Source organism: Ramularia collo-cygni (assembly GCF_900074925.1).
Source record: "Ramularia collo-cygni strain URUG2 genome assembly, contig: RCC_scaffold06, whole genome shotgun sequence".
Taxonomy (NCBI): Eukaryota; Fungi; Ascomycota; class Dothideomycetes; order Mycosphaerellales; family Mycosphaerellaceae; genus Ramularia; species Ramularia collo-cygni.
In genome coordinates this window covers 607,076-620,588 of record NW_019716260.1, presented here as the reverse complement: position 1 = coordinate 620,588, position 13,513 = coordinate 607,076, and the positions used below count along the sequence as shown (strand labels likewise).

Below are 13,513 nucleotides of genomic sequence, written 5' to 3'. Positions count from 1 at the left end.
TGGAGTTGATGTGTTCGATGAAGTTCGATCGTCCCTTCACCTGCAGTTGATGATGTCAACGCAGACTTTCACGCGACTCAGCTCAAAGCAGTAATTCTGAAGTGAAAAACAACCATTTCCAAGATTGCTATCATTCGCAGTTGATCTATGTAAACCGACACGCTGAGCATCATTGTTCTGGCGCCGTCGATGCCATTCACATGCCTGCATCTATCGAATACATAGTTTCCTGATACATCATCAAATCGGAGACGTCGTAGGTCTCATTACATTCATGCTGCCCTCTATTCGTCATCCTCATCTCCAAGCGGAGAGTTGAGGGTGTATTCAAGGATATCGCTCAAGGACAGCAGTCCCTTTAGCTGTCCTGCCTCATCTACCACCACGAGCCTGTGGACTCGCGACTTGCGAATTGTGTCGAAGATCGTATCGAGGCGATCGTTCAAGGTGCATGTGTAGATGCCGGGGAAGTCCTGCAGCGGATTAGCTTATGGCGGATGATTTCTGGGTATAAAATGACAGCATACATCTGATCTCTTCTCCAACGCCTTGCCCACACTCAAGTTTAAATTGTCGTAGTCACCTCCCTTGATGAGTGCTATGACATCCACAGCCTCGAAGACGTTAAGGACGGTGCCGTCTTTGTCAAGGATTGGAACGCTCGAGATGCTCTTCTGGACAAGCATATGTAGACAGTCCATGACTGGCGTCTCCATGCTTGCCGTGGCGAGGTCCTTGTAGGTTCCGACATCCAAATCTCTCAGCGGCATGTGTAGTGACTGTGTCTCCTTCACRTTGACCGATATGAACTTCAATATCCGGTACTGCGTGATTACGCTCACAACCATTTCCCTCTTCGTCTCGTCATCGAAGTCGATGAGTGGTATGCGGCGGGCGCGAGACTCCAGCATCCGACGGCAGGCTTCGTAGAGAGGCTCCAGCGGATGGATGGATACTGTCTCAATGGGTGTCACGCCGATGGCTCGCTCGATGTCACGCAAACTGTTGAGGCGGAACTCGTCCACTTGCTTCAAGGCATCTGGATTTTGCCAGTAGTATTGCACCACATTGATGTAGTCGGACGTTGTGAGGAGGCCGGCGAATTTGGACAGGTTCGAGTCCCAGAGCGGTGCTGAGACTATGGCGCATTKTGTGAGGATGTTCAAGCTCTTCTTAACGAGCAGGGAAGTGTCGAACACAATGAGACGGTAGCTGAGCGGCAGCACATCGTAGCTGGTGCGAACCTTGAGAAATGCGCGAATCGCACGCTGTTAATCACGCACAATGTCTGTCAGCGAACATGTCTCTCCCACGCCGATGCGGCATGTCCATCGAGGCACGTGGCTGTGCATAGCATCGCATGGCCGCATGGCTTGGGGCGTGGGCGTGGGCAAACTTACTTTGGCGGCGATCTGTTCAGGCAGCTCCTTTACCTTGGCCTTCGGCATTGGGCACTCGCGCTTCTGTGCTGGTCGGCCAGTTCGGAGGAAGTCGCTGGGACGAACTGGAGCATGAAAGTGCCTTGGATCCGGATTTGGCGAGGGATGGTCGGGGTCTGCCGGACGACGGTCCAGACTACTGGGATCCTCGGCCGCCTTCACCTCGTATTCCTCCATTTGCCGGCTGTCCTAAAGGCGTTGGTGGGCATTGATCCCGGGATGGCGGGGCGCTGTTGTGTCGCAGCTGTGCGGTATTGATGTGGGGTAGAGGAGAAGGCGGAGAATGCGGAGGGCGATGATGAGCGTTCACATGCCAGATGCCAGATGGGAACAGTTCGTGTCAATTCGGCGCTAGCTATCGTCATAGGTGAAAATGGACAGTGGAATTGCGCAAAGATGACAGTGGATATCCTGCCATTTTCATGCAACGTGCGAGGGACAATATTGACTGGAATCGCATATTTTCTTGCCATGCGCGCTGTGCGCCTRTAGGCCGATGGCAGTAATGCGCCATCAAACACCGTGCCACGTATGTAGAGGTAACCATGCCGCCCATCCCCGGCCCACCGCCCACCCTGCAGTCATTCATCATCCCAATCGTAGACTCCTCTCATAAGTCATTATTTGCCGCTTGCTGCTTCAGCCATCTCCTCGGGTGTAGGCTTGACGTCCTTGCGTGCAGCCTCCAATGCTGCTGGGTTCAACTCTGGCCCCGCCTCCTGATTTTGCGACACATCTTCCATGATCTCGTTGGTCGTAACTTGCGACAGCGGCGCACCATTTCCATCGAGATTGTTCTTGGTGTTGTTCACAATCGCCTCCGCTTCACTAATGCCGTTCGCAATCGTGGACGGGTCGCCTTCCACGCCGATAAGATTCGTGTCTTGATTGTGCTGCAATGCCTGGTTGTCGAAGCGAACCACCATACAAGACAGATTGTCCGTAGAAAACCGAGCCAGTGCATGGTCGACGAGTGCTTTGGACGCAGACTGGGGATCCTGAACATTGCGAATGAGATCCACTGCCTCCTGGTCAGAGCATACATCCCAGAGCTACGATGGAATTGCAAGTCAGCAAGAGGTCACAAATGTTATGTGGAAGCAACCAAACTCACCCCGTCACACGCCAAAATGATGAACTCGTCAAGGTCCGGCTGTATGACTGTCTCCGTCGTGTATGGATGGCCTGTGACCAAGTCCTTCATGTATGCATCTCCGAGGGCACGCGTCACAGCAAGCACGCCATTGACACGGTTGTTAAGGATGAGTCCACCCGCGCCTGCAATTCGCTTCCCTTCGTTCTCATCGCTACCTTTGTGATCGTATGACAAGCGCAGGGCCTTGCCGTTCCTGCACAACACAATGCGCGCATCGCCCACGTTTGCGGTGTACAGCACACGTTGGCGGGTTGCCGTCTCTCTGAGCTTACTTTCGGTGTCGGAAGCATTTGCTGCCTCTAAGATGGCCGGTGCATCAGACTTTCCGTCCGACTTCGTCGCGGCGGCGGCAGCAGGCGCAATCGCCGTCGATCCTGTAGCAGATTGGGGGTTGGGTATTCTGTCCTCCCATCGCAGTACAGCGGTCACGGCCGTGCATCCGCTGTTCTTGAGTGGCAGCTTTTCCAGTTGCTGGTCGACAGATGTGAAAGTCATGTCAAGTAGCTCAGGAATCGGCGTATTGGGATACTTGCGGATGATGTCCTCCAGTAATAAGTGCACCTTCTTGCCGCACCAATCCGCGGCAAAGGAACCGGCGTGGCCATCGAAGATGGCAAAGTACCCATTGTCCGTCTCCGCAACTTCCTTGTTGCTCATGCGTGTGCTCAAGCTGGCATTGGAAGCGCCAGAGTCACGAGACTTTGACTCGGTCAGTGCAAGTGAGTTTCGTTTCTTAGACGAGGCGTCTGTGCCGACTGACGGGGCGGGAGTGCTTAGGAAGTTGTACAGATAGGCGTGTGTGTCCTCCAWGGTGCGTCTACACTTCTTGTTCTTATCCTCAGTAACGCCCACCCGGAAGGTTGAGCGTGGACCTGGTGCAGACTCGCCGGCCGAATTGTTCAGCGAGCCTTGCGGCACACTCAGGGCTGGATCCATTCTCCCTAGCTTCTGCATCGGGGTCTGGTTGGAGGTGGAAGCCTTGCTCTCTGGAGAACTGCTCAGATTGGAGAAGGACTGCTTTGCGCTGGAGAAGAGATCACGGGTTGCACGACCGACGCCGCTGCTGCGCCTCTTCTTTTCGCCCGGCGCACCCTCCTCGGGCGACTTGGTTGTAGGGCTGCGCATCGTATTGCTGACCTCGTCCCTGCTCTCACTGTTCTCGGGAATGGCGTCGATGTTGGTCGGGCTTTGTGTAGATTCGGTTCCGACACCGTCGTTTCCAACCGAGGTGGTGTCGATCGCTTCCTTGCTACTGTTACCAAACATCCTACCTAGCAAGCCTCCCTGACCGGAGAGACTGCGTCTCTTGCCTCCGGCCAGATTTGAGCTTTGCTTGGTCGAAACGCCGCTCATGTAGATCAGATCCTCGATCGGTCTTGTCCGGTCGCAGTCGACTCGGCGGGGGGGGAGGGGGTGATCGGAGAGTGCGGGGGATGAAGTCGAGTCGTTGTCGCAAATAAACAGGTGCGATTGAGGGTCGTGGAAGGCCGTTTACGGACGACGTGAAGGGATCCGCTGTAGGAGTCTTTGTCTTTGGGAGTACATGTATCGAAGTAAAGTATGTCTGGAAGTATCAGGTAAGGTAAGGTATGATGCATTCCGGATGCTTCATGGCGGCGCGGGGTCAACGGCCCTCCGGCATTTCATAATTTCTGAGAGACAGCATTGCCACTGTGTACCGTCTCTCCTGCTAAGGCACAAGCGCGTACGGGGTCCACGCATCCTCGGTCAGCAGGCAGTTTCGGGATTACTCTACAATGTACCGCTTAACAACTCATTCACTTTGGAAGCGTTCACGAGCATTTCACATGGCAAACTCTCCCGAGTCCCAAAGAGCAAGACTGTACATGTCGTGCTTGAGGCAATGTGAGGAAGGAAAGGTCAAGAGACAGCTCGGGCTGGAGGCAACATTTACCGGGACCGGCAAAGCGTATGTCCTCACACACTGGAGATGCTTCTGGAGCGAATTGATGGCACTTGACCCCTCTTATCATATCCCCGGCGCATAGCTGTGATGGTCTCTGGTTCAAGCCGCCAAAGATATTACCCCTGAACTGAGAGAAGTGCAATGCTGTTCCTTTGTTGCAGGCCGTTGTATCCGCTACTCGAGGAGGTAGAACTTCATAATCATCATCTTCGTAAGCTGTCCAGCCGTGCCTGCAGGTCATCGTCGCCTGGATCGCCCCCAATAGCCTGGGCGACCTTGCCCTCCGCGACCGCATTCTTTTGGAGACCTTGTGGGGTCTCTCCAAGCTGGGACGAGTTAGTGCAGGTCGAGAACGCCACAACAATACATAGAAACATACCKATTGACCAAGGTCGATGCCTATCTCATCTAGGACCTGAGTGACCACCTCCTCGCTCTCCTCTTCGTCTTCGAGTCCAGTTACATCGTCGATGGCATCGTCCATCATCTCCTGTCGCTGATCCATGATATCGTTCTCCTTCTCAAACTCCATCGCTATACGTTGCAATGCTGGGAGATTCATTTRTCGATTCATGCTTCCCAGCAGCTGTGTTGCGCCCTTCATACTTTGCATCATTTGCTCGTTACTCCGTACCGTCTTTCAAATCTAGTCAGCGTCGTACTTGAGAGCGAATGATCGTCAATCATACCTGTATCCGTAGCGAGATTGCTTGCAGCTGCGTGCGCATTTGGTAGAACTTCTGAATATATCTCCTCGTCCGCACCAGATCTTTGGCCTGTACCTTCACAGCACCCATCTGCCCGTTCTTCGCATTCTTCTTGATCTCTGACACCAACTTCTTCTCTTGGTTCTCAAGCTTCGTCCGTTCACGATCCAGCTCCCGTTGTGTCTTCTCAAGTGCTCTTTGATGTTTACGCAGGCGCTCTGCCGGGGTCATACGCTTTCCAAATGCCCACTCGATGATCTTCAGAAGTTGTCAGCTGGATGAACAACAACAGCTTCTTTCTCAGTGCCTCTCTCAGGCAACCGCATACATTCATGGCTGATAGTTTACGCTGTAGCGTTATGTGGTGCCAGTTGTACAGAGAGCGGAGCGGTATGGTTCTGAATCTTAGAGCACCAGTGGATCCCGTGCTTTTCGTTTGTTCAAGATTGGATGTTGAGCAACTTGAAGATCAAAGAGTGTTCCGTGTTGATGCCTTCGCAGGTGATCGGATCGGCGGTCTCGGCGTACCTTCCGTGTATGAACCGCCTCGGCAAGTCCCGAGCCATGTGGGAATGATGGCATCTTGATTCGATGGCATCTTGGTTTGATGCTTGCCACAACCTCTCCATTTGCGAAAAACATCCTTCACGTCTACTCGCAAACCTACATCATGACAACGAACGACACAGCGCAATAATGAGCTCGAGCAACCCTTTTAGCCATGGATCTGGCGCTGGTCGCAGCTCGCCCGCCTCTCGGCGCGGTCCACAATACATGACTGTTGGCTCAGGCTCGACCTCGGAGAGCGCATCACGACTGCAGGCTCTGCTGGACGAGGACTCCGGATACGGTGGAAGTCTAGCTGGCGAAGAAAACATGGAAAATGCGTGGCACCCAGGCCCTACGGCAGACCGCTTCACACCGGAACACACTCCAGTTGGACCTGGAGAGACCAATCCCGCGTCCGAGCACGAGAAGCGCGCACTGGCGAGCCACGTTCACCAGCTCTTTTACAACCAAAACCGTACGGCGCTGGGTCGCGCCATCAATCAGACGGTGGAGACGTTGAAGAAGCTGCAGGAGATGAACGCGCAATGGCCGGCACACTATCCCACAGTACAGCGCCCACCGGCGTTGCCTTCACCAAGACCTGACGTGCGCCCTGGAATGATTCATACGCAGTCCACTCTAGACATGGAAACCTCTGGGGTGCCATCAGCCCGACCGAGACCGCCGCGTCGCGCAGGGACGTCTCTTGGCGAGACGGGACAAACCGCTGAGTCCAGTGAATCAGCAGCAGCAAAGGCGCCTGCTGCGGAACCAAGACTGGTCACACCCCAACTGGCGCAGGACTTCTCTGTGTTGAAGATTGAGTTGAAGATGGAAGGATTGCCCCAGTCTGAGATTGTGCACTCTCTCGAGAAACAGTCAGTGGCAGCCTTACTAGACAATCAGATCAATAACAGCGTGCGCCACCTTTTTGCCCTTCGAGAGCGTATCGAGGATACATCCAGCAAGGTACTGGTAACGGGCGACCTCAACGCGGGCAAATCAACTTTCTGCAATGCCCTACTCCGGAGGAAGGTCTTGCCAGAAGACCAGCAACCTTGCACTAGCATCTTCTGCGAAGTTCTCGACGTTCGGGAGAATGCTGGTGTAGAGGAAGTCCATGCCATTCCCCACGATGTCGCCTACAACCGCAATGWCGAGAGCACGTACCACGTATACGCCCTGAAACAGCTCGAGGATATTGTGGTTGACAGCGATCGTTACTGGGCGTGCAAGATTTACATCAAAGACATTCGAGCTGTTGATCAATCGCTCCTAAACAATGGCGTGGTCGACATCGCTCTGATTGATGCGCCTGGACTCAACAACGATTCGCTCAAGACGACGGCCATTTTTGCCAGACAAGAAGAAATCGATGTCGTCGTATTCGTTGTATCCGCGTCCAATCACTTCACTTTGTCCGCAAAAGAGTTTATTTTCAATGCTGCGCAAGAGAAGGCGTACATGTTCATGGTCGTCAACGGCTTCGACAATATTCGCGACAAGAATCGCTGTCAAGAACGGATCCTTCAGCAGATTGCGCATTTGAGCCCGGCCACATTCAAGGAATCTGCCGAGCTTGTTCACTTCGTCTCCAGTAATGCCATTCCGGTCTCACACGGTCCTCCAGGCGGTCCAGATGGCGGCTCGGGTGGTGGCGGCGCTGGCGGCGCCTCTTTTGCCGGTGGCGATGATAAATCTTCACCCGATCACGATGATGACGGTCCGACAGGCAAGCACGGCGAACCTGGAGCTTCGCCTGACAAGAAGGGCAAAGGCAAGGAGAAGGAGAAGGAGGCCATCGACGACTTTGGCGAACTAGAAGCATCTCTCAGGCGCTTCGTTCTCGAGAAACGTGCACGCTCAAAATTGGCACCCGCCAAGACCTACCTGATGAACGTCCTCGGTGATCTTGGGACCCTTGCTACGGTCAACAAGGACGTGGCGCAAAATGAGTTGGATCGTGTGAGTGAGGAGCTCCGCAAGTTGGAGCCCGTGTTTGAGCAATCCAAGAAGGCACGTGCAGAGGCGGATGACACTGTCGCAAACAGCATCGACGAAACGTCTAACGAAGTCTATGAGTTGACGCGGGGCACTCTTAGGGATGTTATCTCTCGCGTTGCAGAAAGCGACCTTGGCGTTGAGTATCCCGGTTTTCTGGGCGCCTACAATTATGCCGATGACCTGAAGTTGGCCATGCTCGAACAGATCACGGAGACGGTCCGATGGTGTGAAGAACGTGCGCGTGAGAAGACCGTTTCTGGCGTCGGTGCTATCAAGTCGCTTGGAATGATGCACCTCGGAGATCAGTACGTTGACCTGACCTTCAGGTCAGAGAAGATGTTCAGAAGTCGTCGCGACGCTCTTGCACGTCAAGTAGATTTCGAGCCGGAGATTTGGGATTTTTTCGATGTAGCAAACATCTGGGAGCGTCAGGAGAAGCTGGCCGGTACAAGCATGGCCGTTACAGTCGCCGGTGTGGTTGGTGGTAGAATGCTAGGCGGATTTGGCTGGGTCGATGGGGCACTGACAGCGACGAAGCTCGTGGGGTCCGACAACCTTCGAAGACTCATCCTGCCCGGTCTTGCCTTGGCTGGTAAGTACACCCTGGGCGATGACCAGAGCCATTTTGCTAACTCCTCACTAGTCTCTCTCGGAATCTCCTACGCGGTATCTCAAATCCCGCATTCGCTTCCTCGACGACTGAGCACAAAGCTGTCTGCACAGCTCGCTGCTCTCGACTACACACATTCCAACTCTCTCCGCGTCAGCTCAGAGGTTCGGCGTGCGCTAAAGTATCCTGCTGATAAGCTTCGCGAAGGCTTGCAGCGTAGCGTTGAGCAAATTCAAGAACAGAGAAAAGAAACCGTCAAGGTACAGGTGGAGAGCGAAGTTGCGAGAAAGTACTTCGGTAACCTCGTAAGGGAGAGCAATGACATTCGCAGCAGAGTACAGAGAGTGGATCTTGAGGGACCCGCTCCTGGTATTGCTGGTAGCTTTGATTTGTAGATGAGCTGTTCTTTATATCCTGAGCTTTGGCGGGCGTTTGGCTTCGAGGGATGGGCGTGTCACAGAGACAGACGAGATATCCATGGACGGTCTTTAGCAGTACCCTTCTCAACTTTGAATGTGGAAAACAGATTTCATACGATCACACCTGTAATGGTCATCAAGGTCTGATATACCGCTGTAAGAGCTGTGTTGTTGTTGTGTTGTTCGGCTCATCCTGGCTGCTACTTTCCTAATCCACGTTGACCCGGCCCTGCTCACATGCTCGCTCTCTTAGGCTCAGCCTGCAAGCTCACTCCTCTGTGAAATAGTATGGCTCGCGTCCTTCGTACAAGGAGCCGGGCATCTTGAATGGCAGGTCGATGATTCCTTCGAAGACGTTCATGCCAACCAGCTCTTGGTTCGACTCGTCTTCTTCCGCCTCGCTTTCTGTTTCGGAATCCTCACCTGCTGGTGTCGGTATCTTCACCTCGCTCACGACTTTTGGGTGTCTCAACTTGTCTTTCGGCACTGGAATGAGCACGCCACACTCCCAATTCCTGCAGGTGATCCTCTTCACCGATCTATCAGCTGGCAGCTCGCCCCAAGCGCTCTTCGAAGCGTTGGACGAGCCAACGTACACCCATGCCACGTCTTCAATTTCTCCATTGGACGAGATTCTCTTTCCACGTGCACACAGTATCTTGTTGTGGCTGAGAAGGCCTGATCTCGTTGACTTGTAGTCCCGAAAACAACTGCGTGGGAAGGTTCCAGCCTCGAAGTACTTTCGTTGTAGGCAAAGGGTGCCAGCGGAACCTGCAGTTGATGCCCTTACGGTTTCTTTGGTGGGAAAGTAGATTCTGATGGTCTCACGTAGACTTTTAGTCTGCGTAGCCGTCTTTGGTTTGAAGAAGTCCTTTGTGGCCTTCGMCTTTGCGGCTGCCGCTTCCGCAGCCAAGTTTTTCAGATCTCCTCTTGCAGCAGTATGAAGATCGCGCAGGTATTTGTCGTTCAACGCACCCATTGACGATGCAGCAAAATCTAGCTCTAAGTCAGTTGCACACAGGTCCAGTTCGGCGACGGCACGACTTAGTCCAAGTAGACCAGTTCGTTCTGCTTCTTCGCGGTAGTGAATTCCACCCGCGGTATGTATGAAGGCCATGTCCGCTGTAGCTGCGAAATCAAAGTTGAGCACACCTGATCTGATGTCCTGATCGAGGCCTTGCTYTTCGAGGAAGAACATGAGCTCTTTCCCGAAAAATGTCAGATCCTCGGATTTACCGACTTCTGCAAGCCTGGGAAGGTCTATCATAAAGACACTGTTCTCCATTTGCCCCGTCTCGCCCCAATCGAAGTTGAGGAGGTTGGCTGTTGGTATGGCGATTCGCAACTTGTTGGGGTGGAATAGGAGCATGAGCTTCGAATGCATGCAGTTGATGGGGTTGTGCTGCATAGAGTAATCAGTAAATATGTCAAACGCACGTGGCTATTCCTTTCATCAAACGCACCCTGCATAATAGGTTAGCAATGCGGCGGAAAAGAGTGAGTTATGTCAATTTATACATTGCAGGGAAGCAGAGCCTGAGAAACTTGCTCATATATTCTGATTCCTGTCTCCATTGCTCTCGGTCGGCTTGCTCCTTTGCCTGCATCACAAAGACACACTTGGTAATCCCGCCTCGGAGAGGGGTCTTCAACTTTGCAAGGACCCATTCTACGTCCCATTGATATGCAGACAAAACTGCAGTCCGGAGTGTTTGAGCCTCAAGAACCTCTTCCAGTTTGACCTCGTTTCCGTTGCGCACATGACCGAAAGCCCACGTCTTCTTCACGACGCCTTTGGGGTACTGAAGCGGTGTAGATGTGCTGCTCGTCTCMGGTATGATCGTCTCCAGTTTCGGGGCCTTTCTAGAGCTCCGTGGAGGCGAAATCGAACGCTCGCGCTTACGAGTGGCTGCAGCCCGCGCCAGTCGCGCCTCACCAAGCGACTTCAGAGTGTCTCGAATATTGTTCTTCGCCGGCTCTACTTTGGTGACGTTCTCATTTCCAGAGGTCAGTGATAATGCTATGGCAGCTTTGATGTCCTCGTCTTCAGATGATTCTGCCATGTTCGAGGGAGCGTGCTCCTCCAAAGTTCCAGAAAGTAGGTGCAGTCGTGAACGGGATGATTCAGATGAGTGAGACAGTAATGTGGTGGAGTTCAAGTCAGCTCGTCGTCTCGTCCACACGCGATGTTGTCTTTTGTTGCTGTATCCCGCTAGACATAGGGTAATGCTTCCAGTTGTGGTAGCTGCGGAGGGTAGACACGTGGTTGTTGACGCGACTTTTGCTAGTGGATGATCACATGCAAATATCGATAAACCCATCCAGGTATACGAAGACCAGTGAAAGCTGTTGACGTTGAACGCGCGTAGAGATGATGACAACGCCATCTGCTAGGTATAGAGCGCGAGGTWGAAAACTGATGGGGTATGAAACAAAGACCTGCAGTAAATATGACCGACCTGATGGAAGACTCCAAACTTGAACGACATGGCTCCGTCACTGATCACAATCCACAGTCAGCAGAGCATACATCGACTACATGTATGCCAACTTCCAAAAGACTCACATACGCCCTCACGTTGTCTAGAAAGATATCACACGCTACCCCAACCCTAACCCTAGCGATGGCACGTTATTGTCTCGCCATGCGAAAGCTCGCAATCGACCGGATGATACTTGGTCGCTCCGACAGTCGTGGTTGAAGTCATAATCTGTGGTCTATTCGCTGTCGATCTAGGGGTGGGGGGCCTGTTGAGGCACATTGCCGCGAAAGTGAAAGGAGTCTTAATAATGGTCGACGTGTTGAGAGAAATCGCCAACAAGACGGCGATGCCTCTCGGACAGATCAAGCACCAACAGGCGGCTTCGGACTCTCTTTCCGCGCATCTTCTTCTTCACCATCCATCATCTCATCTTCTCGCCCTTTATCATCCTCATCATACATAGCCTTATCCTCATCCTCACCCTCATCTTGAACTTCCTCAGGATGCTCCTCTACAGACTCTTCCGCGCCCGCAGCCACACCCGGTGAGCCATCATCCTGTTGCCCACCATCCGACCTCAGATACCAGTCCGACTCAACCCCAATCCACTCCACTATCTGGTCCCTTGCCCGTGGCACCATGCTGTGGTAGTCAGGATTCTTATCAGCCGCAAAGATGGTGGTATGGGCAGTGATCTCATCCGTTGCAGCCTGATTGACACACTTGACCCAACGTCCCTTTCTCTTCTCAACATCCTGCACGAAATCCTGAACCTGCTCCCCTTGCTCCATTTCCTCTCCCACGGTGGCCTCGTCCGTTGATGGCCTGGTTCGCTTTGTGCCAGCTCTACTAGCCAATTGCTTCCTGCTGGGCACCACACAGAATGTACGATCGGCATCGACAAAGGTTTCGGCGTATTTTGTTTTGCCCACAGTCTTCTCGCCAAGAGCACCATAGAAGATTGTGAATCCTACGTCATGGGATTCTTCCAGCTGCACGACCTTTTCAACACGCTTCTGCAATTCGGCACCGCGTGCGAGACAGCCGACGAATTCCAAATGGCTCCCTGCCCAAGACAGCCCATTGTTGATGTGATTCCAATTGTAGTAAGTCGCGCCTGCAACACCAGCGAGAGCAGCAGCAGCTCCGCCATACATTGCATACCTTCTCAACCATCTTGTTGGCATGGTAGGACTGGCGGGATCGTCACTTGGCGACGGCAAGCCCTTGCTTGAAGCATCGGGACTCGGCGACGGCGTCTCAGCCGTGGGCGAACCCCATCCGAATACAGAACTCGCCGCGTTGAAAGCATTGTATGCCGAAGTCCCGTTTTCTTCTGCCCCATGTGCTATGATACCAGGATTGAGGCCAAGAAACGGAGTGCTGCGAGCGTCAGCCTCTGTTCAACATAGCCTTGCGTGATTAGAAGACAAAAGAAGAGACGAAGAAATAGGATCTGTGGCACGCTAGAGGAATGAACAACGTATCATCACTTACTCAAACGCCAGAATCGCTTCAATGTACGGAAAGAACAGCTTGGACACATCGATGGGTGGAGGTGAAGTCCCGTCTTTGGCATCGTGTGCAGCCGTGGAATTCGAGTCGCCGTCGGTGTCACAGTATGGAGGCACCGGGGCATCGCCCGCAATGCTCAGCAGAGCCTCTGCCGCAACGATGCCTCCCATTGAATGTCCGCATAGAATCACATGTACCGAGGGATCGACAGTAGGCGACGGGGTGCGATTTGCGACCTCGAGGTCGATTACTTTGTTCTGCAGCCTACACCGAGTCTCCCTTAGCATGCGAATGATATGCCATGCTCCATCCTACCCACCATTCCTTGAACTTGGAMACGCAAGCTCGGAGGTCTCCCTTTGTCTCATACTGTGGGTATTGGACGCTCACGACGTTGATCTTGGGCAGGGTATGGGCGATGAGCGCACGGAGATCTTGCGGGAACGAGTGGAAGGTGCGGTCGTTGCCCTTGAAGCCGTGAACAAACACCAGGAGGAGGGTGTTCTTCATCTTCGTGGGCGGATTGTTCGAGCGAGGGGTCGCGTATCGCGCTTCGTGCGCACAGACGATGTCTACCTTGCATCGTTGAAATGGTCATGCGAAGGCGCATCATGAGCAAGACAGATCGAACCTCAACTGCTGACTCAATGCTTCGTCAGCTGACCATCCCTTCACAAGATGTTGCAGATGAAGTGGCCTGGACA

At 53.2% G+C, this 13,513-nt stretch overlaps 6 protein-coding genes; 1 reads left to right on the top strand and 5 right to left on the bottom strand.

Annotated features, from left to right (window-relative positions):
• Positions 1 to 284: 284 nt before the first annotated feature.
• Positions 285 to 1,616, bottom strand: RCC_04598 (probable nuclear protein SNF4; the record flags this gene model as incomplete). XM_023769876.1 has 3 exons in its annotated part: positions 285 to 473; positions 528 to 1,268; positions 1,401 to 1,616. 3 exons carry the CDS (start codon positions 1,614 to 1,616, stop codon positions 285 to 287), a joined length of 1,146 nt encoding a protein of 381 aa, XP_023625644.1.
• A 443-nt stretch (positions 1,617 to 2,059) lies between these two features.
• RCC_04597 (related to protein phosphatase 2C) lies at positions 2,060 to 3,948 on the bottom strand (the record flags this gene model as incomplete). XM_023769875.1 has 2 exons in its annotated part: positions 2,060 to 2,491; positions 2,554 to 3,948. The coding sequence occupies 2 exons, from the start codon at positions 3,946 to 3,948 to the stop codon at positions 2,060 to 2,062; spliced, it is 1,827 nt and encodes a 608-aa protein (XP_023625643.1).
• A 777-nt stretch (positions 3,949 to 4,725) lies between these two features.
• On the bottom strand, positions 4,726 to 5,563 carry RCC_04596 (probable SNF7 family protein; the record flags this gene model as incomplete). XM_023769874.1 has 4 exons in its annotated part: positions 4,726 to 4,848; positions 4,902 to 5,159; positions 5,212 to 5,487; positions 5,558 to 5,563. 4 exons carry the CDS (start codon positions 5,561 to 5,563, stop codon positions 4,726 to 4,728), a joined length of 663 nt encoding a protein of 220 aa, XP_023625642.1.
• A 362-nt stretch (positions 5,564 to 5,925) lies between these two features.
• On the top strand, positions 5,926 to 8,787 carry RCC_04595 (related to GTP-binding protein FZO1, required for biogenesis of mitochondria; the record flags this gene model as incomplete). XM_023769873.1 has 2 exons in its annotated part: positions 5,926 to 8,374; positions 8,426 to 8,787. The coding sequence occupies 2 exons, from the start codon at positions 5,926 to 5,928 to the stop codon at positions 8,785 to 8,787; spliced, it is 2,811 nt and encodes a 936-aa protein (XP_023625641.1).
• A 292-nt stretch (positions 8,788 to 9,079) lies between these two features.
• On the bottom strand, positions 9,080 to 11,198 carry RCC_04594 (uncharacterized protein; the record flags this gene model as incomplete). XM_023769872.1 has 3 exons in its annotated part: positions 9,080 to 10,213; position 10,275; positions 10,330 to 11,198. 3 exons carry the CDS (start codon positions 11,196 to 11,198, stop codon positions 9,080 to 9,082), a joined length of 2,004 nt encoding a protein of 667 aa, XP_023625640.1.
• A 458-nt stretch (positions 11,199 to 11,656) lies between these two features.
• Positions 11,657 to 13,319, bottom strand: RCC_04593 (uncharacterized protein; the record flags this gene model as incomplete). XM_023769871.1 has 3 exons in its annotated part: positions 11,657 to 12,677; positions 12,792 to 13,073; positions 13,129 to 13,319. The coding sequence occupies 3 exons, from the start codon at positions 13,317 to 13,319 to the stop codon at positions 11,657 to 11,659; spliced, it is 1,494 nt and encodes a 497-aa protein (XP_023625639.1).
• Between the last annotated feature and the right edge of the window lie 194 nt (positions 13,320 to 13,513).